General features: G+C 38.9%; 1 protein-coding gene across 1 annotated transcript in view; it reads left to right on the top strand.

The window, feature by feature from the left end:
• MYO18B (myosin XVIIIB) overlaps positions 1-25725 on the top strand; it is a 1229288-nt gene that overhangs the window by 422519 nt on the left and 781044 nt on the right. The window contains exon 20 of the mRNA XM_053702090.1: positions 19923-20106. Coding sequence (XP_053558065.1) covers positions 19923-20106 — 184 coding nt within the window. The remainder of the gene's footprint in view (positions 1-19922; positions 20107-25725) is intronic.

Here is a 25725-nt window from a genome sequence, read left to right as displayed (position 1 = left end):
TGTGTTTTAAATCATTTGATGGAATAAAGCTTGGTTTTACCCTGGAATTGGATCGACTCTTTTCTTCATTGCTCTTGCTACCTTCCCAGCAGATCCAAGTTTAATCCAGGACAGGATTGGTATGCTGCCAGTACCTCCGCTGTATCCCTGCAGGCTTCAGGCGATCCAATAGTGACGTCATCAGAGAAGCGCCCGTAACCGCTTGAGAACGCCAAGGAGTTGGATGCCCGTCGAAGAGGTTCGCACAGAGATTCGCACTGTAGACACGCTGATTTGGGGTGAGTTAGGTAGTGAGCATAGCTCTCTATTGCACCGCGAGTAGAGCGGGAGGTCCTTTCACCCATAGCGTAGAGTCTTATTATAGTGCAGTAACCTTTCGATGTAAAGCATAAAGATTGTGCTGGCTTGTGGTGGTATACGGAAGGGCTATTAAACGAACTATAAGTTACATACGTTTTTCAGAGGATTCATAAATATACACACATACCCTCACTTTTTGACTTTCTTACATAGGATATTTTAGCTGGGAATATCCACAACAGCTGTGTGTATTTTATTTATTGGAGTCCTCTATTTTCTGGCAGTAACATTCTGGACACATTTTCTGTACAATAATTGAATATAATGGATATGGCAGCAACAGGGGAAGCACCTAGGGACAATGTGAACAAAAGTTTCTTTTCTCTCTTATCAGCTACAGAGAGGGGTAACAATGCATTGGAGTATGAACAAATTTTCTCTACTAGCAAAGGGGCTTTATCATTAAGTTCTTTGTTTGAATCCATGGAGACTTTATTAATCAGAGAAATAAAATTGAAATGGGACATTTGGACTTTTAATAAATATATGGAGGAAGGAATGATTCCCAGAGGCCTTTGTGTGTACAAATTTCCTACTTTTGATGTTGATCCAAATAATACAGAGTTTATAAAGGGTTGGAATGATGTATTATCGGACTGCTGTTCTAGATTGATGATAATGCTGAGAGACTATAAGTTGGCTCAATTGACAGAGGTTAAAATTGAGATAAAGGATTTGCAATGTGAAATGGATAAACGTGTAATGGAACCACAGTTTGAAAAATTCGATGGGATACTGAGGGGTTTGGTAGCTAAAAATAAGAGTGTCATTATGGATAACAAACATACCAAATTTTTAAGAGATAGATCAGACTACCAATCTAACTCAGTTTATATTTGGAATAGAAGGAAGAGAGGAGAAGTTAGGAAATTACAATCAGCAGGTAACTCAAGGGGTAGAGGACATAGACGCAGAGGTGGCAGAAGAAACAATAGTGGTAGCAATAAAAATGTATCATTTTCAGGTAGCGATACTGAGTACTCCTCAGATGAGGGGTTAGCTTCTGTACCTATAACACCTACTCCTGTTATTCCCCCAGTTATAGGAATTTTGAAAAACACACACACACAAAACTTGGAAGGCAGGGTAGTTAGACCTAAAGATAGAGATTCTGCAAGTCAGGTCCCAGATACAGAGAAGGTTTTTCCACAGGCCCCGGGACCTTCAGATCAGATATACCAAAAGCAAGGAGACACGGCAGAAATGAGGTATCAGTTGAGGGTCCAAAAATCCCAAACAAAGTACAAATGACATATAATGTAATTAATTTATCTTCTTTTGAGTTGTCCTTGGAACAGAATAAAGTGTTAGCATATGGTTTAGGATTTTCACCTACCTCTAATTTCAATTTATTCAATACACTTTTGGATGTTAACCGATTGGTTCGGAATTTAACATTGAGAAAGCATTTTTGTAAAGATGAGCAAATCACTAACTTTGACAATTCACAGACTCACAGTGGGTATGATATGGTGTATGATTTCCAGGAAGCATGTGGTTTGGTTTCCTTGCAAGGTTTGGAGTATGAATCGGTCCCATTGGGACAAGATATGAATGTGGGCAGTTCTTTCAAAAACAAATCAAAATTCTATCCAGTACAAAGCAGAGGTTCTATATTAGAAACCTTCCATCAGAGGGTGGAGAAGGATCTAGAAAAATTGGCAAAGGATATGGGCAAATCAACACAAAATTTAACTAATAAAGAGAAAAAAGCACTTAAAACTCTGCAAGATAACCACGATATGGTAATCCGCTCAACTGACAAAGGCGGATCAATCGTGGTTATGGATAGAAAGGATTATGTAGCAGAGGCATTACGCCAACTACAGAATCCGCATGATTATGAGATTTTGAGGAAAGATCCCACTAATGATTTTGCTAGGGAACTTAGTCAGCTTTTGGATGATGGTGTGGACCAGGGCTTCATAGATAAACAGACCAGTGAATATTTGGATGTAGAACATCCTGTGATGCCCTGGTTCCACCATCTTCCAAAGGTGCATAAGTCTCTCGAACAGGTTAAGGGCAGACCCATAGTGAGTGGGATTGGCTCACTTTTGGAACACTTATCACAGTGGGTAGACTCCATTCTTCAGCCATTTGTCACGTCCCTTCCGGCATATTTGAGAGACACTACACATGTGATTAACATTTTACAAGACATAAGATGGGAGAATAATAGTGCATGGCTCACGGTTGATGCCGTAGCGCTCTATTCATCCATACCCCATGACAAGGGAATATCTGCAGTTGCTTTTTTTCTGGATATGTGTACAGATTATTCTAGTGAGTTTCAGGATTATGTAGTAAGAGCTGTGTCTTTTTTGCTTACGCATAATTATTTTAAATTCGAGGGGGTTTGCTATCTCCAAAGGTGCGGCACCGCCATGGGTGCCAAATTTGCACCTTCGTATGCCAATTTATATCTGGGTCATTGGGAGTGGTGCCGCATCTTTGGAGAGGGCAACCCCTATAGAACCAATATAGAGGTTTACCGTAGATTCATAGATGATCTGTTGTTCATCTGGAAGGGAGATTGTAAGTTGATACCGGAGTTTATCAGTTATTTAAACGACAATGATGTGGGTTTGCGTTTCACATTTGAAACTAATTTAACTATTATCAATTTTTTGGATTTAACCCTTATTGGAAATATAGGGCACAAAATTGAAACAAGTGTGTACCGCAAGCCCATTGCAGGTAACAATTTGTTACATGGCAGAAGTAGCCATCCCAGACAGATAATTGCCAAATTGCAATTGCCAAAGGACAATTTTCAAGAATCAAGCGGAATTGCTCAAATGAAAGGGAGTACAAGGTAGAAGCTGAAAATTTGAGTAAGAGACTTAGAGAGAGAAAGTATCCAGTACAGGATATCATAAAAGCTAGGAATAATGTCAACTCTATACCGAGAGAAAGTTTGTTGTCTAAAAAACACAAGACTACCAAACAGAAATTTGAAGGTGCTTACTTTGTAACACAATTCAGCGCCCAGTATCACTCAGTCTGTAATATAATAAAGAAGCACTTTACAATGTTAAAAGCAGACAACAGGTTGGAGTACTTGGTCGATAAGGGTGTTAGGTGTTCCTATAAGAAAAGTACCACACTAGGTAATATTTTATCACCTACACAGTTACCTATGCCTACAAATACTTTGAGTTCTTGGCTTACACATCTTGGCACATATAAGTGTGGTAGCAGACACTGTAAACCATGTGAGTATGTGAACATCACACAGAACTTCTTGTCATATGTAAATGGCAAAGAATTTAAGATTAAATCATGTGTTAATTGTAAATCTAATTACGTGATTTATCTTATCTCATGTACACAGTGCCACCTTCAATATGTAGGGTTAACCTCAAGAGACATGCGCAGTAGGATTAGGGAACACCTTTCTACAATAAAGGTGGGCAAATCGACCACCCCCTTGGTACAACATTTTTCTATCAATCATGGGGGTATATTGAACACCTTTCAATGGTGCATAATAGAGAAAGTGGTATTGCCAACAAGAGGAGGAGACTTGGATCAACTCCTGGCTAAAAGGGAAATCTTTTGGATTTTTCAGTTAGAGACGAGAGTACCTAAGGGATTAAACTCAAAATATGATATGATAAACTTTTGGGAGTAAAATTAATATCTAATATCTATCAAATCAAAGTCTCTTTACTATATATTAATTTGTACTAATAACTACATCTTTATTTTTGTTTATGTAAAGTACAAATGAGAAACTGCTTTTCAATAGGATAACATCAAAATAGTCCAAAATGTTTTAATGGTCAATGTGAAATCATTATTTATGGGTGTTCTAATGACTAATTATTTTAGGTCCAGAGAGATATATATAATCTCTAGAATTATTCGCATAGTATCTAAAGGTAACTAGCCAGACTAAAGTGACAGTCATTTTTTGAGTAAGAAGAATAGGTGCCTATAGTATTAATAAGTCAAGGGAATTACACATAGATTAATGTTAGAATTTGCAATCTATAAATACACTGAAGGTATACAAAAGTGCCCCTATACAACAGATTAATGTTACTATTAGTAATACGTTTAAGTTTGAGAATAACAAAGTTCTTACCAAAAATGGTTTGTAAATAGCATAATGCACAACCTTTAAATTGTATATTATTTGGTATGATGTTTGATCTATTTGTTGGAGGTAAATCCAAATCTGTAGCTGTTAAAAGGTTAATTGTTGCAGCAGACAATTAATTGTTTTACCATTTTAAATGTTATCCAATAGAAACATGTTCTGTGCCTTTATAATGTGAGAAAGGCAATAGCACATCAGGCTATGATTACGGCTCACTAAGCCGAAACGCGTAAGCCGGTGCTCTGCCTGCTGCAACTCACATTGCCAAGGTGCTTCCTGTATCTGTGTTTTAAATCATTTGATGGAATAAAGCTCGTTTTTACCCTGGAATTGGATCGACTCTTTTCTTCATTGCTCTTGTCAGCTTTCCCCATATTGCAGGGAAGGCGTAAAAGGAAATTTAAGGAGACAGTTAGTAAGGTTTCTGATCAAGTTCTGGCTATCCAGAGTGTCCCTTTCCATAAGCCTGAGGAAGAAGACATGTCAGTAGCATCTGAGGGGGAAATCTCAGACTCAGACAGTGTAATTCCTTCTTCTGATGCTGAAGTGGTATCCTTCAGATTTAAGCTAGAACACCTTCGCTTATTACTTAAGGAGGTTTTGGCTACTTTGGATGACTCCAACACAACTATCGTAGTCAATCCTAAAAAGTCTAGTAAATTGAACAAATACTTTGATGTTCCCCCCGCGGTGGAGGTTTTGCCGGTTCCTGACCGTGCTGCAGAGATTATTGCTCGAGAATGGGAAAGACCTGGTATACCCTTTTCTCCATCTCCAATTTTATAGAAGGTGTTTCCTATAGCGAATTCTATTAAGGAGTCGTGGCAGACGGTTCCTAAGGTAGAAGGAGCGATCTCCACTCTAGCCAAGAGGACTACTATTCCCATAGAGGATAGTTGTTCTTTTAAAGATCCAATGGATAAAAAATTGGAGGCTTTACTAAAAACGATGTATGTCCACCAGGGTCTACAATGGCAACCTGCGGTGTATCACCACTGTTACCAGAGCTGCAGCTTACTGGTTTGATGCGTTGTAAAATCTCTTCAGACGGATACCCCTTTTGATGAGATCCAGGACAGGATTAAGGCTCTCCAGTTAGCCAATTCCTTCATTACAGATGCTTCCTTACAGGTTATTAAACTGGGAGCCAAAATTTCTGGTTTTGCGGTCCTAGCCTGCAGGGCCTTGTGGTTGAAGTCCTGGTCTGCGGATGTTTCATCTAAATTTAAGCTCATGGCTATTCCTTACAAGGGTAAGACCTTGTTTGGACCTGGTTTGGCAGAAATTATCTCAGATATTACTGGAGGGAAGGGTTCTTTTCTTCCTCAAGATAAAAAGAATAAGCAGAAGGGATGTCAGAGTAATTTTCGTTCCTTTCGTAACTTTAAAGGCAAGTCTGCCTCCCCTTCCTCCAAGCAAGATGAAGCCAAGCCTTCCTGGAAGCCCAACCAGTCCTGGAATAAGGGAAAGCAATCTAAAAATCCTTCAGCTGATTCCAAGTCAGCATGAAAGGTTGGCCCCCCGATCCGGGAGCGGATCTTGTAGGGCCAGACTCTCTCTTTTTTCCCAGAATTGGATAAGAAATGTACCGGATCCCTGGGCGCCGGACATTGTCTCCCAGGAATACAAAATAGACTTCAAATATTTTCCTCCCAGAGGCAGGTTTCTCCTCTCTAGATTATCTGTAGACCAGATAAAAAGAGAGGCATTCTTACATTGTGTCAAGGACCTTGCCACCCTGGGGGTAATAGTTCCAGTTCCCTTTCAGGAAAGGGGTCTGGGATTTTACTCAAATCTTTTCGTAGTTCCCAAAAAGGAGGACATTTTTCGACCAATCCTAGATCTAAAATGTTTAAACAAGTTTCTCAGAGTGCTATCCTTCAAGATGGAGACTATATGCTCCATTCTTCCCTTGGTACAAGAGGGTCAGTTCATGACAACCATAGACCTAAAGGATGCATACCTTCATGTTCCCATTCACAGGGACCATCACAAGTTTATGAGATTCGCCTTTTTGGACAATTATTTCCAGTTTGTGGCCCTTCCATTCGGCCTTGCCACAGCTCCCAGATTTTTTTCAATGGTTCTGGGGTCTCTTTTAGCTGTGCTTCGATCTTGGGGCATTGCAGTGGCACCTTATCTGGACGACATTCTGGTTCAGGCATCTTTTCAACAAGCAGGATCTCATACGGAGATCTTGTTGTCTTTTCTTCAATCCCACGGATGGAAGGTGAATCGGGAAATAAGTTCTCTGGTTCCAGCTACAAGGATAGTATTTTTGGAGACCATAATAGACTCCCTGTTAATGAAGATTTTTCAGACGGAGGTCAGAAAAAGAAAGATTTTTGACTCTTGTCTTGCCCTTCAGTCCTCTCCATGGCCATCAGTGGCTCAATGTATGGAGGTAATCGGTCTGATGGTGGCTTCCATGGACATCATTCCGTTTGCTCGGTTCCATCTCAGACCTCTGCAGTTATGCATGCTCAGACAATGGAACGAGGACTATATGGACCTGTCTCCATGTGTAGATCTAGATCAGGCGTCAATAGACTCTTCCGTGGTGGCTTTCTCAAGATCATCTCTCCCAGGGTACTTGCTTCCGCAGACCCTCCTGGGTGATTGTGACCACGGATGCCAGCCTTCTAGGTTGGGGAGCAGTATGGGGCTCGTTAAAGGCTCAGGGCTTATGGACCCAGGAGGAGTCAGTCCTGCCCATAAACATCTTGGAGCTGAGAGCAATCTTCAATACTCTTCTGGCCTGGCCTCAGTCTGCCTTAGCTGGTTTATCAGATTCCAGTCGGAGAACATAACCTCGGTGGCCTACATCAACCACCAGGGGGAAACTCAGAGTTCCTTGACCATGACAGAGGTGGCCCAAGTTATTCAGTGGGCGAAGACCCACAACTGCTGTCTTTCTGCTATCCACATCCCAGGAGTGGACAATTGGGAAGCGGATTTTCTGAGCAGACAGACTTTTCATCTTGGGGAGTGGTAACTTCATTTGGATGTGTTTTCCAGCTTGACCCTCAAGTGGGGCAGCCGGAGTTGGATCTCATAGCTTCTCGGCAGAATGCCAAATTTCCGAGATAAGGCTCTAGGTCAAGAGAGCCACAGGCATTTCTGATCATTGCTCTGGCAGTTCCTTGGAACTTCAGTCTAGCATACCCGTTTCCTCTATTCGCATCTCCTTCCAAGAGTCATTGCTCGAATCAAGCAGGAGAGGACGTCTGTAATTCTTATAGCCTTGGCGTGGCCTTGCAGGATTTGGTATGCAGACCTACTGGAAATGTCATCTTCTCCACCTTAGAGACTGCCTCTGAGGAAGGACCTTCTACTTCAGGGTCCCTTCCTTCATCCAAATCTTGTTTCTCTGAAGCTGATTGCTTGGAGATTGAATGCTTAGTTTTATCTAGGCATGGAGTCAGTCATTGAGTCCTTGATTCAGGCTCGTAAGCCTGTGACTCACAGGATTTACCATAAGATCTGGCGTAAATACTTGTATTGGTGTGAATCCAAAGGATACTCTTGGAGTAGAGTAAGGATTCCTAGGATTTTGTCCTTTTTCCAGGATGCTCTGGAGAAGGGTTTGTCGGCAAGTACTCTAAAGGGTCAGATTTCAGCATTGTCTATTTTGTTACATAGGCGCTTGGCGGATGTGCCAGACATGCAATGGTTTTGTCAGGCCTTGGTTAGAATTTGACCTGTGTTTAAACCTGTTACTCCTGCATGGAGTCTTAACCTTGTTCTTAAAGTTTTACAACAGGATCCGTTTGAGCCTATGCATTCTTTAGATATTAAGATGTTATCTTGGAAAGTTTTGTTTCTTGTTGCTATTCCCTCTGCTCAAAGAGTTTCTGAACTCTCTGCTTTACAGTGTGATTCCCCTGATCTTATATTTCACACTGATAAGGTGGTTCTGTGTACTAAGTTTGCTTTCCTGCCCAAGGTTGTTTCGGTCAAGAATATTAATCAGGAAATCGTTGTACCTTCTTTGTGTCCTAATCCTTCTTCTCACAAAGAATGCTTGTTATATAATCTGGATGTTGTGCAAGCGCTAAGATTTTATTTGCAGGCAAATAAGGACTTTCGTCAGTCTTCTGCATTGTTTATTGCTTTTCTGGGAAAAGCGAGGGTCAGAAAGCTATGACTACTTCACTTTCCCTTGGGCTGAAGAGCATTATTCGGTTGGCATATGAGACTCCTGGACAGCAACCTCCTGAGAAAATCACAGCTCATTCCACAAGGGCTGTTTCTTCTTCCTGGGTCTTCAAAAATAAAGCTTCTGTGGAACAGATTTGCAAGGCTGCAACTTGGTCATCTTTGCACACTTTTGCCTCGGCTGAGGCTTCTTTTGGGAGAGAGGTTCTTCAAGCAGTGGTGCCCTCTGTTTAGGTTCCTGTCTTGTCCCTCCCTTATCATCTGTGTCCTCTGGCTTGGGTATTGGTTCCCAACAGTAATTGATGATGATCCGTGGACTCACCATGTCATTAGAAAGAAAACTAAATTTATGCTTAATTTATTTATTTCTTGACACGGTGAGACCATGGCCTGCCCTGTATTCAGACAGTTTCTTTTTATATAAACCTCAGGCACCTCTGCACCTTGTGTTACTTCCTTTCTCTCCTTTCCCTTTGGTCGAATGACTGGGGGATTGTGGGGTAGGGGAGTGATATTTAACAGCTTTGCTATGGTGCTCTTTGCCTCCTCCTGCTGGCCAGGAGTGATATTTCCAACAGTAATTGATGATGATCCGTGTCAAGAAATAAATACGTTTATCATGTAAGCATAAATTTCATTTTTGTTACAAATGTGAATTTATAACAAACCCATATATTTATTTTTTTCTTCACAAAATGAATATCTGAATGAATGCACCAATTAAATTGAAAGAAAACTAAGAAATACTGATGAAATTCCCCAGTATTCATTTGTTTCCTTTAAATTACCTTTAGGAATCCAAATCTTCTATTTGGGATTATAATTGCTGGATTATTGTTAATTGTTGCTCAAATCTGTGGTTTGCCATCTCTGTCTCATTGTTGATATGATCTACATTTTCCTCCAAATGTTCTACTAGCTCTCAGATCAGTAATGTCTCTCTTGACCTCAGATAAACCATCTTTTATGAGTTGCCCTACCTGGGCTAAGAAGGATGTAAATTCTTCCTACGTAGGCAAGAATTTGAGATTGTCCTCAGTGGCTGGGGTAGAGGCGGTGTCCAATTCAAGTCAGTAGATAAGTTCCCACCCACGTTTTATCCATTTTTGTTTGGAGCTCACAGCACTATCACTGAATTTGAAATGTAATAGAGATGTATCCATAATTATAGCGTTTTTGAGATATTTTAGGGGATGCAAATTACACTTAATTACGTCCGAAACTGAGATAAGCTAGCACATAATATATTGGATAATTTGGGAGTCAGCTTCTTAAAACTTTTTATCAATACCAGAAATCAAGGAGTTATAGCATTATGATTTGTTACTGTAGGTTGTATCTACTAGTTATCACATTACTTCCATTAGGGTAGTCTTGGAAAGAGTTACATGTTCAAAAACTCTGAATGAGCTGTAAAAATGTATCATTTCTTCTATATATGTAGTAGTATATATTTGTTTCAATATGAAAGTCTAGTGACTCCTTCTTGGTACTTTTTATATATAAGGATGTGGCATATTTTGCCTAAATAGAGACACATACTGTGGCTTGTAGGAATTGTGTGCACCGGTTCTAATGGGATTTTTAATAAATTAGGCCACATTAAAACCCTGAGAGAGCAAAATAGCCCTCTTACATGTGCATAAAAGTCCTGGGGTAAGTGGCTTGAGAGACATACACAAGACACTTTTAATATACCCATTGAAGTGGCGTCAATTGTTTCAGGCAGCAATATAATGGTGGCTGGGTAGGCCTCAAGTTCCAACGATGTTGCCACTCTGTACAGCCACCTGGGTGGTGCCCTTCAGCCGTCTCCAGAGCATGTGACTGCTGAAAACTGCCGGCTATCTGCCCTCGTAAACAGGAAACTTGGCTCTGCAGGGCTCACATTTGACAGAGCTTTTCTTTCATGTGGTTATTCTGCTCTACAGCTGGCTTCACCCCCTCAACTCTGTTCTTTTATATGGATAATACCTAGAACTATAAATACACTTATAATTGATATTTAGACCAGGAAAGTGATTTTTCTATTATATTGATAGTTAGGGTCTAATTTCCAGGTTATTTATCACCTCCTTGCTAAATAAAATATATTAATTACAATGGGCATTCTTTTTTAATTAAACAAAAATAGTTTGCCTAATAAATTTGTCTTCCCTGGAATGGAAAAAAGCCTGGTCACTGTAAATACAAAAGCATATCCTTTCTGCATATAGTAGTTCTACTCTGCTCTGGTCACTGTAAATACAAAAGCATAACCTTTCTGCATATGGTAGTTCTACTCTGCTCTGGTCACTGTAAATACAAAAGCATATCCTTTCTGCATATGGTAGTTCTACTCTGCTCTGGTCACTGTAAATACAAAAGCATATCCTTTCTGCATATGGTAGTTCTACTCTGCTCTGGTCACTGTAAATACAAAAGCATATCCTTTATGCATATGGTAGTTCTACTCTGCTCTGGTCACTGTAAATACAAAAGCATATCCTTTCTGCATATGGTAGTTCTACTCTGCTCTGGTCACTGACATTTTAACTTGTGTGCGGAGTCACACTTGGAGTACTCTACGATACAAAAGAAGAAAAAGAAGGTAGCATTCTTTAAGCACTCATACGTCTTCTTATATTGACTCCAGTATCACAAATTATCTTCCTAACCAGTGTGGGAAGGAGATTAAAAGATTGTTTAAAGTAACTATTAAAAATGAAAAAATCATAACAAAAAAAAGCACCACACCATATTCCAAACATATCAGACTATATAAAAAGTATACTAATTCCATGATCAATTTTTCTTCATTCTCTTTGTATCTTTTGTTGAAAAGTGGGGACATAAGCTTAGGAGCTGGCCCATATCTGGAGCACTATATGGCAGCAGTTTTGCAAGAATGTTTTCCATTTGCAAGAACACTAGATGGCAGCACTATTTGATAATATAAGTAAATTGGAACCTTTTTTTTAAATGGTATGCTCTGAATCACAAAAGTGCATAAAATTGTTACTGTAAATTGATAGGATCCACAGAACTACGTTGACTCAGTACTTCTTTATTTTACCGAGTATTCCTCCTGCTCTTTTATTCATTGCTGGCAACAGTTTCTACTATCCCAGAGGTCCGGAGGGAGGCTGGATATGATGGTCAAAAAAGGCAACATACAAAATGTATCTAGGGGAATGGGACGATGCCTTTGCACTGCTGCCATAGTCTAGCATAGGAGATGTGATCACAAACTGTATCTAAAAAGTGTTATAGAGAATTCTATGTCAGTGCTATTCTTTCTAAAAATTTAGACAAGGAGATATGGAACTATTCACATAATCTTACAGAAGAACACACATAAACACTGAGTGACAGTTGTTTTATTCTCTAGAATTCAATCATACAGACCAGGGCACAATAACACCTCAAAAGGGGTTTTTGTATTGTAACAAGGCCTGAACTTCTTATTAGACAGTATAAGCAATTCAATAACCAAAGAAAAGCTCCGTGTAACATCGGCCTTCGTGACTTCAGCGTGTGCACACGGTAAAACATTCCTCTTAACCTCATGAGATTCATTTTCTTGACATAGGACTAACAGTAGATGGAGACCAGATTGTTACAAATTTATACAGAAAACCCACAAGTGGAAACACTATTCTTAATTATAGATCTTGTCATCCGAAACACATATTGAGGGCTATTCCCAAGGGCCAATTTATTAGAACTTGGCAAATTTACTCCAATGAAACTATGTATCAGCAACAGAGTCAGGAGCTAAGAAAAAAACCTCCTCAATAGAGGGTACAATAGATGGCGTCTCACACATGGTTGAGGCCAAGAATAGTTTTTTTCAGATGTAAAGCAACACAATGTAAGACATGTGATTATGTCATTGAAGGAGATACTTTTATATCCCATAATACCAGTGAATATAAAATAAAATACAGTTTAAATTGTAATTCAACTCATGTAGTTTATCTTATGACATGCAGGGAATGTAATATCCAATATTTGGGTAAAACTAAGAGACGTCTCAGAGACAGAGTTCTAGAGCATATTAGAGACATTGAAGATCCTGATGTTTTTACCTCAGTTGCTACACACTTTTAAAATGAACATATGGGTGACTCATCCCTAGCTAGTTTCCAAGCCATTGATCATGTATTTTTTTCTAAAAGAGGTGGTGATAGGGAGTATCTTCTTAGCAAAAAGGAGGTTAAGTGGATATTTTTCCTTAATATGAGATCACCATCAGGTCTGAATATTGAGACAGATGTTAATTTATTTGTGTAGAGTTCCCAGTGTCTCTCTTTAGCTATTGTCTATTTATTTACATATGGTTACTTGTAAAATGGAGATTGTGCTACTAGTCTTAGGCATATTACCTGTTTTGTTTAAGTCCATGTTCGTTTATTTATTTATTCAACATTATGTTATCTTTATTATTTATTGATTGCTGTCCGCTGCTCAGAGGCAGCGGACCAGTTAAGGAGCAGGGGCCTTAACTGCTGCTTCTTAACTGCTTTTTTTGGCGAGCCTGAAGGCTCGAGCAGAGACAGGGGTATCAGGGGCCATTTGGCCTGTGACAAATTGGCCCGTAGTGTTAACAGAATTGCTAATCTGCTCCCTGATTGTGCCCTGCTATTTATATCCTATATATACAAAATAGAAAGCCAGGAATCTGCATATGTAATGTTCCATTATCATTATGCTTTGTAGTAAATATTCCTTTGTAAATAAAAACAAATTCAAACATGCTCAATAGACAAATTATTACAGCCAGGGCTAGAAATATGCTTTTGGGCTCCATTCTGTCACGGCTCAAATTATTAGCTTCATTAAAGCTCACTTTGAGCCAGATGATTTTTATAGCTTTATCTGGAGAACTGGTACATACAATTTCAATTGAAATGTAATCAGAACATTATGCTCTTTACACCTCCAATCAATATAACCTGCAATGAAAGAAGTTGAGCCGATTTGATTTTGCTCATTTGTTTTAGTAATGTCTTTAATTCCTGTAGTGGGAGAAGAAAGAGGGAGCTTAGCAGCGGCTTTGGTTACTTTTTTTATGCACAATATTTCAGACACATTAGCACAGATCCCACTGCACACACAGCAATTATCATGTAGTTATTTTCTCAATGCATAAGAATGTATGCAGTGATGTGTAGGGCTTTGCTCCCTATTCATTTCTGCTGATTTTAGTATCAATAAGACTAAAGTAAAATAGATGTTTGACAGACACAGATCCTAACTATTATGGGCACAATTTTCAAGTGTTCTTTGCAAATTAAGTATTGATTTAGTGATGAATAATAAAACAAAATATTACTGTCAAGAGTAGCCTAATGCAGCTGCCAGAAGGATATTTTTATCGCAGTAGTCAGTTTTTCTACAGTTAAGACAATTTACTAAACATCTGCTAACAATCGGCTAGATTACAAGTTTTGCGTTATACTGAAAAAGCAGCGTTATCAGGTTATAACGCTGCTTTTTTACTACCGCTGGTATTACGAGTCTTGCAGATTTAGGGGCACCGCACACTTTTTTGGCCTTACCGCAAATCAACTTACGCAAATTGTGTATAGTCTTTTTTCTTTGGGACTTCCATAGCGCCGTTATTATGAGCTTGTCCTGGGAGGCCAAAAAGTGAGCGGTACACCCTATCCCGTCAAGATTCGTACCGCATTCTAAAGTCAGTAGTTATGAGTTTTGCACTACAACGCTGTAGCATAAAACTCATAACTAAAGTGCTAAAAAGTACACAAACACCCATAAACTACCTATTAACCCCTAAACCGCGGCCATCTTGCATCGCAAACACTAAAATACAATTATTAATCCCCAATCTGCTGCTCCGGAAATTGCTGACACTATAAGAAACATATTAACCCCTAAACCGCCTCACTCCTGCCTAGCAAACACTATTTAAATATTATTAACCCCTAATCTGCTGTCCCTAACATCACCGCAACCTATCTACATTTATTAACCCCTAATCTCCCGCCCCCAACGTCGCCGCCACTGTGCTAAATGTATTACCCCCTTAACCTAAGTCTAACCCTAACACCCCCTAACTTAAATATAATTTAAATAAATCTAAATAAAATTACTATCATTACCTAAATTATTCCTATTTAAAACTAAATACTTACCTGTAAAATAAAACCTAAGCTTGCTACAATATAAGTAATAATTACATTGTATCTAGCTTAGGGTTTATTTTTATTTTACAGGCAAGTTTGTATTTATTTTATCTAGGTAGAATAGTTACTAAATAGTTATTAACTATTTAATAACTACCTAGCTAAAATAAATACAAATTTATCTGTAAAATAAAACCTAACCTAAGTTACACTAACACCTAATACTACACTACAATTAAATAAATTACCTAAATTAAATACAATTAAATAAATTAAATACAATTAGCTACAAAAAAAAGCAAACAAAAAATTACAGAAAAAAACAAAACAAATTACAAGATATTTAAACTAATTACACCTAATCTAATAGCCCTATCAAAATAAAAAAAGCCCCCCAAAATAAAAAAAACCCTAGCCTAAACTAAACTACCAATAGCCCTTAAAAGGGCCTTTTGCGGGGCATTGCCCCAAAGAAATCAGCTCTTTTACCTGAAAAAAAAATACAAACAACCCCCCAACAGTAAAACCCACCACCCACACAACCAACCCCCCAAATAAAACCCTAACTAAAATAACCTAAGCTCCCTATTGCCCTGAAAGGGGCATTTGGATGGCATTGCCCTTTAAAGGGCATTTAATTCTATTGCTGTCCAAAGCCCTAACCTAAAAATAAAACCCACCCAATAAACCCTTAAAAAATCCTAACAATAACCCCCTGAAGATCCACTTACAGTTTTGAAGATCCGACATCGATCCTCAACGAAGCCGGGAGAAGTCCTCATCAAAGCAGCAAGAAGTCCTCAACGAAGCCGAGAGAAGTCTTCATCCAAGCCGGGAGAAGTGGTCCTCCAGATGGGCAGAAGTCTTCATCCAGACGGCATCTTCTATTTTCATCCATCCGGCGCAGAGCGGGTCCATCTTCAAGACATCCGATGCAGAGCATCCTCTTCTTTCCGACGACTACCGACGAATGAAGGTTCTTTTAAATGATGGCGTCCCTTAGATTCCAATTGGCTGATAGAATTCTATCAGCCAATGGGAATTAAGGTTGAAATAATCTTGTTGGCTGATACAATCAGCCAATAGGATTGAACTAGATTAGGGTTTAATAATATTTAACTAGTGTTTGCTATGCGGGAAGGCGGCGGTTTAGGGGTTAATATGTTTATTATAGTGGCGGCGATGTCCGGAGCGGCAGATTAGGGGTTAATAAGTATAATGTAGGTGTTGGTGATGTTGGGGGCAGCAGATTAGGGGTTAATAAGTGTAAGATTAGGGGTGTTTAGACTCGAGATTCATTTTAGGGTGTTAGGTGTAAACATAAATTTTCTTTCACCATAGGAATCAATGGGCCTGCATTACTGACCTAAACGCTGCCTTTTTGCAGGTGTTAGACTTTTTCTCAGCCGGCTCTCCCCATTGATGTCTATGGGGAAATTGTGCACGAGCACGTACAACCAGCTCACCGCTGACTTAAGCAGCGCTGGTATTGGAGTGCGGTATGGAGCACAATTTTGCTCTACGCTCACTTCTTGCCTCTTAATGCCGGGTTTCTAAAAACCTGTAATACCAGCGCTGTATGTAAGTGAGTGACAATAATGTGCAAGTTAGCAACGCACCCCTCTTACTGCAAAACTTGTAATCTGGCCGAATGAATGCTTTGGTGGAATTTTTACAACCTAAATACTATGGATTTAGTCAAAATTTAAATGATTTCGGTAACACACTTACAAAGTTCTGCCTTCCTTTCAGGCTGTATTGCTGTACGCACCTTGACACTGCAAACGCTATGGCTCCAAATTGAGTGCACATTATTTTAAAAATAAAAAACTAATTAGAGTGTTTATATGGGGTGGCCAACTCATGTCCATATAGGGCAATACAAAATTAATCTTTGTGCTTGAGTACAAAACCCTTAATCTGGTTTGATCACTCAATTTAAAGAGACATTAAACTGATGGACACAAATTCAGTAAGAATAGTTACTCTTCACCAAGTTATTTATTTTTTCCTGTGCCTATAGAGCCATTCACTTATCTTACCTTCTTAAAAATGCTGGTCAATGAAGCTCCACTTCTTCAAACTGATTCAGTCTTGGAGCTAAGGTAGATTCTCGTACCCTTTGACAGTAGAGGTGATGAATGTGTAATGCCTACCCCTTCTCTCGCATGACCAATCACATGAATGAAGGGTCTGTCAATCACCCTGAGTTAACGAGTTTAGGGTGATTTTTCTTTGCCACCTCAGAGGTGACAAAGAGTGTAAGAAGCAGCGGTTTAATGAACGCTGCTCCTTACATTGTGGGAAGCAGACTCTCATGTGCGTACCTGCCCCCCAAAGAGCTCCGGAGCAGCTTATGCTGCTTTGTACATGGAGCTCTTAATGTTTTAAAAATAAGTTAATTCCCTTTTACTGCAATTATTTTTCAATAGCCAAACTCCACCCCCATTTGCCTTATTAGTTGGAGCCAATCTAAGCTTTTGTCTGGGGACATCAAAAGCTAGCCATGGTCATAATTTTAGTACAGAGTGCATTGTTTTGCAGTTGTTATCTGATAAAGCCAAATAGGGACCTACAGTATATGTAGCAGAATTGTTTTAATTTCTGAGAAGAAATTGCTCAATTTTCAGAGCTAAATTCCACGTAAAATAAATTCTGAAAATATATTGCAAAGTTGTTTCATTATGCATAGCTAAACATTTTATATAATAAAGATGTCAGTGTGAGTTCTTTAAGAAACTGATAATAATGCACCACACCACACACACGCTACAGCTACACACCACACAAACACTACATATAAACACTAGACACACACACACAAACTACACTTATACTCTACACAACATGCAAACACTACACTTACACACTACACAACATGCAAACACTGCAATTACACACTACACACACGCATACACACACACACACATACATACACACCTCATCACCCACAAGCACACCTACACACTACATTTACACATTACACAAACACATACACACACACATACATACACACCACATAACCCACACGCACACATACACACTACACACCACACAAGCACTACTTGTATACACCACACACACACCACATCACCCCCATGCACACACAAACTCCACATAGACACTGCACAAACACAACACCACTATACACTTATACACACATGCTACACACTCCTTCTTCGGTCTCTTAATTTGTGTCACTGACTTCTTAATACTCTGACTGACACCTAATTGTCCTATAAATTTGTCAACCATTGTTTTTGATAATGAAAAATCCACAAGAAGTTTAATTACAGTTAGCTGTAAACTACTTTGGGCATGCCTCTTAATAATGCTTTCTAATACTCATTCTCACTTAAACATTTAAAGCTAGATTACAAGTGGAACGGTAATTTATCTTGTGTCTGTAAACGGGCAAATTCACCCGTTTACAGGCGTGCAATAAGAAACCATCAATTACAAGGGCTCAGAAAATTAACCAGAGGTCAGATCTCTGGTCAATTTTCAAAATAACCCCTACTTGGCCCCAAAACAAAGAATATTCATTTTTTATATATATAAAAAATAATTATTTGCATTTCTTTTTGATAAAAGAAAAACTGCAAAAAGCAGTCATGAGAGGTTAAAGTTGGCAGCTGTTGGGGTGTTAGAAAAAAAAAACGTCACTGAAAAGTGCCTTTACATAGCGGTCTATGGAAATTGTGTGTTCCCTGTAAATATATATGTATATGCTTATATACATATATATATTTATGTGTTAATATGTGTATATACACATATTAACACATAAATATATATGTAAATAATCATGTACATATATATTTACATTTGCTGTCCATCGCTGCTTTAGGTGCTTTGCCGTGTCTTACGGCATGAGAACGAGGTTCCCATCGGAGCCTATGGAAGCGCGCTCTCATGAGCACAATGCTTCAGTGCAATGCAAATGCCTTGGTATTTGCAGAAGAAATATTTTGCGCTCCACTTATAATCTACCCCTTAATAAGGAATGCTATACTTATATTGCCCCAGAATTACATTATCATAAGTTTAAGCCATTTAAAACAGCTTTAATATTTCTATTTTAAAATCAGCTTAGTTTTTTCTCAAAAATATGTATGTAAATTATTCAGGAATAAAGAGTATTAAATATGTACAGCATAAATTGTAATAGTGGGTTCGACTTCCATGGCCACCATCCTGCTGTTTGTATCAACCAACACCTTTTCTGGGGTTTAAGTACACTGAATGAGCAAAAGTCACTGAGAAATTCGTACTTATAAGTACAAAACTCAAAGCGTAATTGTTTTTTTTTCCATAAAATAGGCTGAACATGGGCATTCCATGGGCGTATATGATGTTGTCTCTCTAATCCCAGTGTAATTCTGTAAAGATTTTTGCACTACAGACCCCACGGTTTTTTCTCGCCAACTAAAAGGTTGCAAGCTTTTCTCATAACACTGACAATTCTTATAACCCTATTAGACAAACACATATGAAAATATAGGCGACTGTAAGATGCTATACGCAGAAAGCAGCATAATATGATTTATATTGGCTGCAAGATTTAATTTTTAAAGTGCATCCCTTGCTCACTGGCTCACTGCTAACTTTGCTCTATGGAATGAAGTATCTCTTTTCAGCGAGCTCCATTACTTTCAATCGGAGACATCTCGCGACTTGCAGGGACTGCCCCTTTTTTTTACCATAATTCAACCAGGGTAGCCCCTGCGAGGGGTTGTGTGAAAAAGCATGTCTGAACTTGTGAGGTTAACATAATCGGGCCACAGGTTAGTTAGCGTTACATTGTGTGAACCATTCAACAGAGCAATTTGTAACCACCAATCAGCAACTAGCTGTCAGTAGTGCATTGCTATTATTGATCACTGAGAGTTTACAGGGTGCGCTCCTGGATGTAGAGAGCTTCACTGTATTTTACTCATGCATTATTAACTTTTAAAACATTACTATCTGCCAGTTATAAACTTGTTTTCCTATATTTCTAACTGTATATTAAGATTATAGAATATTATTCTGGCAAAGTCTTTGGTTTGTTACCTCTCTAATAATTTTAGATATTGCTTCTAACAGTGCCAGGGTATGGCAGTAAAAAGTTAGCACTATATGTTTTAATGATTCCAACATTGTGTCTCTTATCTCCATGACAGTGACTATGTGAAGGACTTGTTTTTGCCTCGAGCTAAGTTTCCATTGATCTGTCGCTCTATTGCTGGCATGGAGGGTAAATCCCAGCAAACCTTGCAGAGAATAAGCTGCGTAAGGAAAACCTTTGCCACCAGCTTTGCAGCTGTGAGGAGAAAGTCTGTGTGTGCCCAGATCAAACTTCAGATGGTAAGTGCTGTGCTTATAAAGTGGTCAGTAATAACCTGAAACACGTAATTACCTGCAGTTAAGCTTGTGATGTTGTCTTCTTTGTTGATTTTTGTGAAAAATACAAAAAAATGGCCATAGTTCTTTCATATCCATAAGTATTTCACAATGTACCCTCTGTCTTTTTCATGTGGCGTTTACTTTTCCATACTACATACTAACGCAATTTATCATTATTTTGCTTTCTGGTAGTATTATTACACTAAATAGCCTTTAACATGAAAGATTCTATAAACATAGCTCATATTAGCAATGCAATCATCTTTAGAAAACAAAGATACTTTGATATAAGCAGGTTTTACAATTAACACAAATTAATCATTCAGCAGTTGCTGAAAATTACTTTTTGTAATTAACTAAAAAAAAAAAAGGAAATAAAGAGAACTTATGTTTAATTTTTTTTTTATTTATTTAAAAAAGTGATAATATCAAAAGGTAAATGGGGTTAAGCATACCCCACAATCTAGCATGTTTCATTAGGCACAAAAACAATGCCAACGTGCCTCAGAGACCGTGAAGGCCCAAAGAACAAAAGCTCTCCTCTCTGGTGAGATGATCTGAAGCTCTCCTCACTTGTGAGATGATCTTAAGCTCTCCTCTCAGGTAAGAGGATCTAAAGCTCTTTTCTGCGGCCGTTAAGAGTTTAATTTGGCCCTCCCTTGTAAACAATTAATTTGGGCTGTAATTTTTTTTTAGGGTTTGAAGCGGTGTAACTAGTTGATGTTCTATATAAGCATTACTAGATAAATATAAAGACAAGTTTCCAGTGTAGACTCCCACCATGCAATGCTTGGATTAATGTCACTTTTTACATTGTTATACAGTTCCAGAATGATCACTTCACTTGGCAATCACAAGATAAATATAGACAACTGTGTATGTCTATTGTGGGATACAACTCACAATCATACACTACTGCTTGGGTGTAACAATTCAGACATAAACATTTCAATATTGTTGTCTTGATATACATGAATAGCTGGAAGTCATGCAGTAAATAAATATGTTATCCCAATATTGCACATATAAATAATGACTTGTATATATATGTATAACATATCAGGATATTAATATAGTTAAAGATAGCTCAGCATATAGGTCTGTAAATATGCTTGGCTATCTGGTAACTTATGATACAGATATGAAAAACGATATGGAAATAAATATATATATAGTAAACGAATTAATGCTAAAAACGTATGTAATTCAAATAGGTAAATGTTACAGGTCAATGAAGCAAATGGAAACGCTTACCAAGCGTAGATAAAGGATATGTGGAAATGTTGAAGTTTGTTTTAGAGATAAGTTGATACTTGCAGAGCTGATTCAAGCAGCGGAGGCGGCCAGAGAGGAAGTCAGTAGCGTGGCGTGAGCGGGGAGGAACACAGCGGCCGTCGGTGACGTCACCCGCCTGTCAGCTGTGATCTCCGATGCTTGAACAGAAGAGCCGGGAAATGGAGAGACGATTTAGGATGCAGCAGGGAGAAAGCAGCAGAGGAGTAGTTTCAAGACACTGACAGGTTCAGTATACACTGAGTCCTGGTGGCAGAAACTGAGTGGCTAGTACTTAGAAATAGATCATCAATACCAAGCAAGGAAAAGATGCGGAGGTGTGCCTTATAAAGCATAATGAGAATGAGAGGGAGGCTACAGACGTTAACCCTATAGTGCAGAGAAAGGATGTTACATTGGGTATATGTCACTTCCAGTTCTTAGTATATACATTTCCAGAGCACTTTCTCAACTCAAGTGGCCCCCATGGGAGAAGAACACTTGGTCAGTGGCCCTCGGATACATTGAGCTTGATACCCCTGGTCTAGATGATCTAAAGCTCTCCTCTCAGGTAAGATGATCTAAAGCTCTTTTCTCAAACTAGATGATCTAAAGCTCTCCTCTCAGTCTAGATGATCTAAAGCTCTTCTCTCAGTCTAGAAGATCTAAAGCTCTCCTCTCAGGCTAGATGATCTAAAGCTCTCCTCTCAGTCTAGATGATCTAAAGCTCTCCTCATAGGTAAGAGGATCTAAAGCTCTCCTCTCTGGTGAGATGATCCAAAGCTCTCCTCTCAGGCTAGATGATCTAAAGCTCTCCTCTCAGTCTAGATGATCTAAAGCTCTTCTCTCAGTCTAGAAGATCTAAAGCTCTCCTCTCAGGCTAGATGATCTAAAGCTCTCCTCTCAGTCTAGATGATCTAAAGCTCTCCTCATAGGTAAGAGGATCTAAAGCTCTCCTCTCTGGTGAGATGATCCAAAGCTCTCCTCTCAGTCAAGATGATCTAAAGCTCTCCTCTCAGGCTAGATGATCTAAAGCATCTGGGATGCCAAGGTTAGCCATCACTGATCTAAGAAGTCTGTCAGTAAGGTAAAAACATTAGAAACTCAAATTTTACCTTGATAGATGATTATCTCACTATGGGCCTGAAGATCTAAACTTTGCCAGATGAGACATGGTTTTTCTCGTGGACCTTCACAGGGGCTGCCCTGGTGGAATTATTATAAAAAAGGGGCAGTCCTTGTAAGTGTTGAAATGACTCCTATTGAAAATAAGAGATATTTGTGCATGGCTGCAGTTGTGTGACTGTATTAGGGACTCAGGTATGTGGAAGAGACCTTGACGTGGTACCTGGGCTTGTCCCATTTGACCGAATGCGGTAACTAACTATTCCAGTTTTGCTTTTAATCCTAGCTGAGAGCTTGTGAGCGAGTGCTGGACTTTTTTAATGTGTGTGTTGTAGTGTCTGTTTTTGTAATTCACCCTATGGACTTGCACCCAAGCAGGCCCGGGGTTAACTGCCTGTGACTCTGTGAATAGTGTAGCTTTATGTGAGTGTGATAGCAACCAAAGCTGAGCCTGTTTATGTGTCATGGGATGTGTACCCGGCCCGGTCTGGATGGGATGTCCTTTCTCTTCTTTTTATATATATATATAACATCAGGCCCTTAGTAAGAACTTTTTTGTTTTTTGCAATGAATGTATACATTGAGGCCTAATTATCAAAGGTCTTGAGGACCTGATCCGACAGTGTGGATCAGGTCCGCAGGACCTCGCTGAATGTGGAGAGCAATATGCTCTCCATATTCAGCATTGCACCATCATTTCACAAGAGCTGCTGGTGCAATGCCGCCCCCTGCAGATTTGCGGCCAATGGGCCGCCAGCAGGGAGGTGTCAATCAACCCAATCGTACTCGATCAGGTTGAATTTTGGCGATTCCTGTCCGCCTGCTCAGAGCAGGCGGACAGGATTATGGAGCAGTGGTCTTTAGACTCGCCAGAAACATGGGTCCTCAAGCTTCATTCGGAGCTTGATAAATGGGCCTCAATGCATGTATTAATAAATTGGTAATCCATAATTAACGATTTAATTGCTCACATTCGGGTAGATTACGAGTTTTGCGCTTAACAGGGTGCAAAACTAATGCCAAGAAACTTGTGTTATTTCACTCACCATAGCGCTGCCATTACTAGTTACTGAAAAGCCTCCTTGTGCGTGCAATATGGTGGCGTTAAGCTCCATACCGCTCAAAAGCCAAGGGCTGCTTTGACGTGCTCGTGCACGCTTTCCCCCATAGACATCAATGGGGAGAGAGTGTTAGAAAAAAATCAGTCAATAGGATTTCAGTAGCTCTCATCCTATTTGCTGTTTTAAACAGCCAATAGGATTTCAGAAGCTCTCATCCTATTGGCTGATTTGAAGTTGAAGACTCAAATCAGCCAATAGGAATGCAAGGTACACCATTTTGAATCGGCTACCTTGCATTCAACTTCAGTGTACGGCGGTGACCATATGAAGAGGATGCTCCGTGCAGGATTTCTTCGGTTTCCAGGATGGCTCCGCTCCGTGCCGCCGGGATGAAGATAGAAGACGCCCCCTGGATGGATGAAGATATCGCCGTCTGGATGAAGACTTCTTGCCGTCTGGATGGACTTCAGGAACCGTGAGAAGATTTAATGGGGTTGGTGTTAGCTTTTTTTTTTTTCATTTTTGGAGTGGTTTTTTTTTTAGATTAGAGCTGAATACCCTTTTAAGGGCAATGCCCATACAAATGCCCCTTTTGGGCCTATGGGTAGCTTAGGTTTTTTTTTAGTTATTTTTTTTTTATTTTGGGGGGTTGGTTGGGTGGTGGGTTTTACTTTTGCAGGGACTTTGTATTTTTTTTACAGGTAAAAGAGCTGTTTAACTTAGGGCAATGTCTTACAAAAGGCCCTTTTAAGGGCTATTGGTAGTTTATTGTTGGTTAGGGGGTGTTTTTTTTGGGGGGGGCTTTTTTATTTTTATAGGGCTATTAGATAAGGTGTAATTGTTTTTATTTTTGATCATTTTGTTTATTATTTTTTGTAAACTTAGTGTTTTTTATTTTTCGTAATTTAGTGTTTATTATTTTTTGTAATTTTAGATCTTTTTAATTTTTCGTAGTGTTAGTTTTTTTTAAATGTGTAATTTAGGTTTTTTAATTGGTAGTATTTTTTCTTTTATTAGATTAGTAAAGTTAGGTTAATTTATAGTTTAATGTTAGTTTTATTTTTATTTCACAGGTAAATTATTTATTTTAGGATAGTTATATTGTAATTTAAAGTTAAGGGGAGTTAGGTTTAAGGGTTAATAGTTTAATTTAGTGTTTTTCGATGTGGGGACCGGCTGTTTAGGGGTTAACAGGTTTATTTAGTGGCGGCGATGTGGGAGGCCGGCGGTTTAGGGGTTAATAACTTTTTTATAGTGGTGGCGATGTCGGGGAGTGGTGGATTAGGGGTTAATAGATTTATTATAGTGTTGGCGATGTCAGGGACGGCAGATTAGGTTATTAGGTTTATTTAATAGTTGTGATGTGGTTGGGTGGCAGATTAGGGGTTAATAAATTTAATATAGTGTTTGCGATGTGGGAATGTGGCAGTTTAGGGGTTAATAGGTAGTTTATGGGTGTTAGTGTACTTTGTAACACTTCAGTTATGAGTTTTGTGAAACTCATAACTACTGCTCTCAGATGGTGGTATGGATTGTGTCAGTATAGGCTGTAACGCAAGCATTTTAGCCGGACTGCACAACCTGTAATACCGGCGCTATGAAAATCCCACGCACAAATGTAATTCTTTTAAATGCGGAATGGACGTTGCGTTACAGGCTAAAATACTTGCGGTAAAGCAATAACGACACGACTTGTAATATGTGTTACTGGCCATTACGCTAGAATTGCCATTTTTCAGCGTTAAAAGTCATAACGCAAAACTCGTAAACTGGCAATTAATATTATAAAAATAAACCATAAAAATCCTTAGAATGATTTGCCATAGGTTGGCATATTTTTCTTATTCATGGTAGGGGGCAAACAAGTATATGTTTTAGGCATAGTGAAGGTTATACAAATCACTTATTTGATGAAGTCCGGATGTGGTTTCTCAGATTTGATCGATGCCAAAAAGGTACTTTGGTATCCCAAAAAGTTAAACCGAAAATGTAATAACTCTGTAGTATAGCAAGTTACACTAAGCTCAGATTAGTAATATAATCACTAAGATAATTTGGAGACCAACAGGTTTTACAATTAATGCAGATGAATCATTCAGCCCTTGTTAGTAATGCATTATTT

Source organism: Bombina bombina, chromosome 2 (assembly GCF_027579735.1).
Source record: "Bombina bombina isolate aBomBom1 chromosome 2, aBomBom1.pri, whole genome shotgun sequence".
Taxonomy (NCBI): Eukaryota; Metazoa; Chordata; class Amphibia; order Anura; family Bombinatoridae; genus Bombina; species Bombina bombina.
This window is presented reverse-complemented; position numbering and strand designations above follow the sequence as displayed.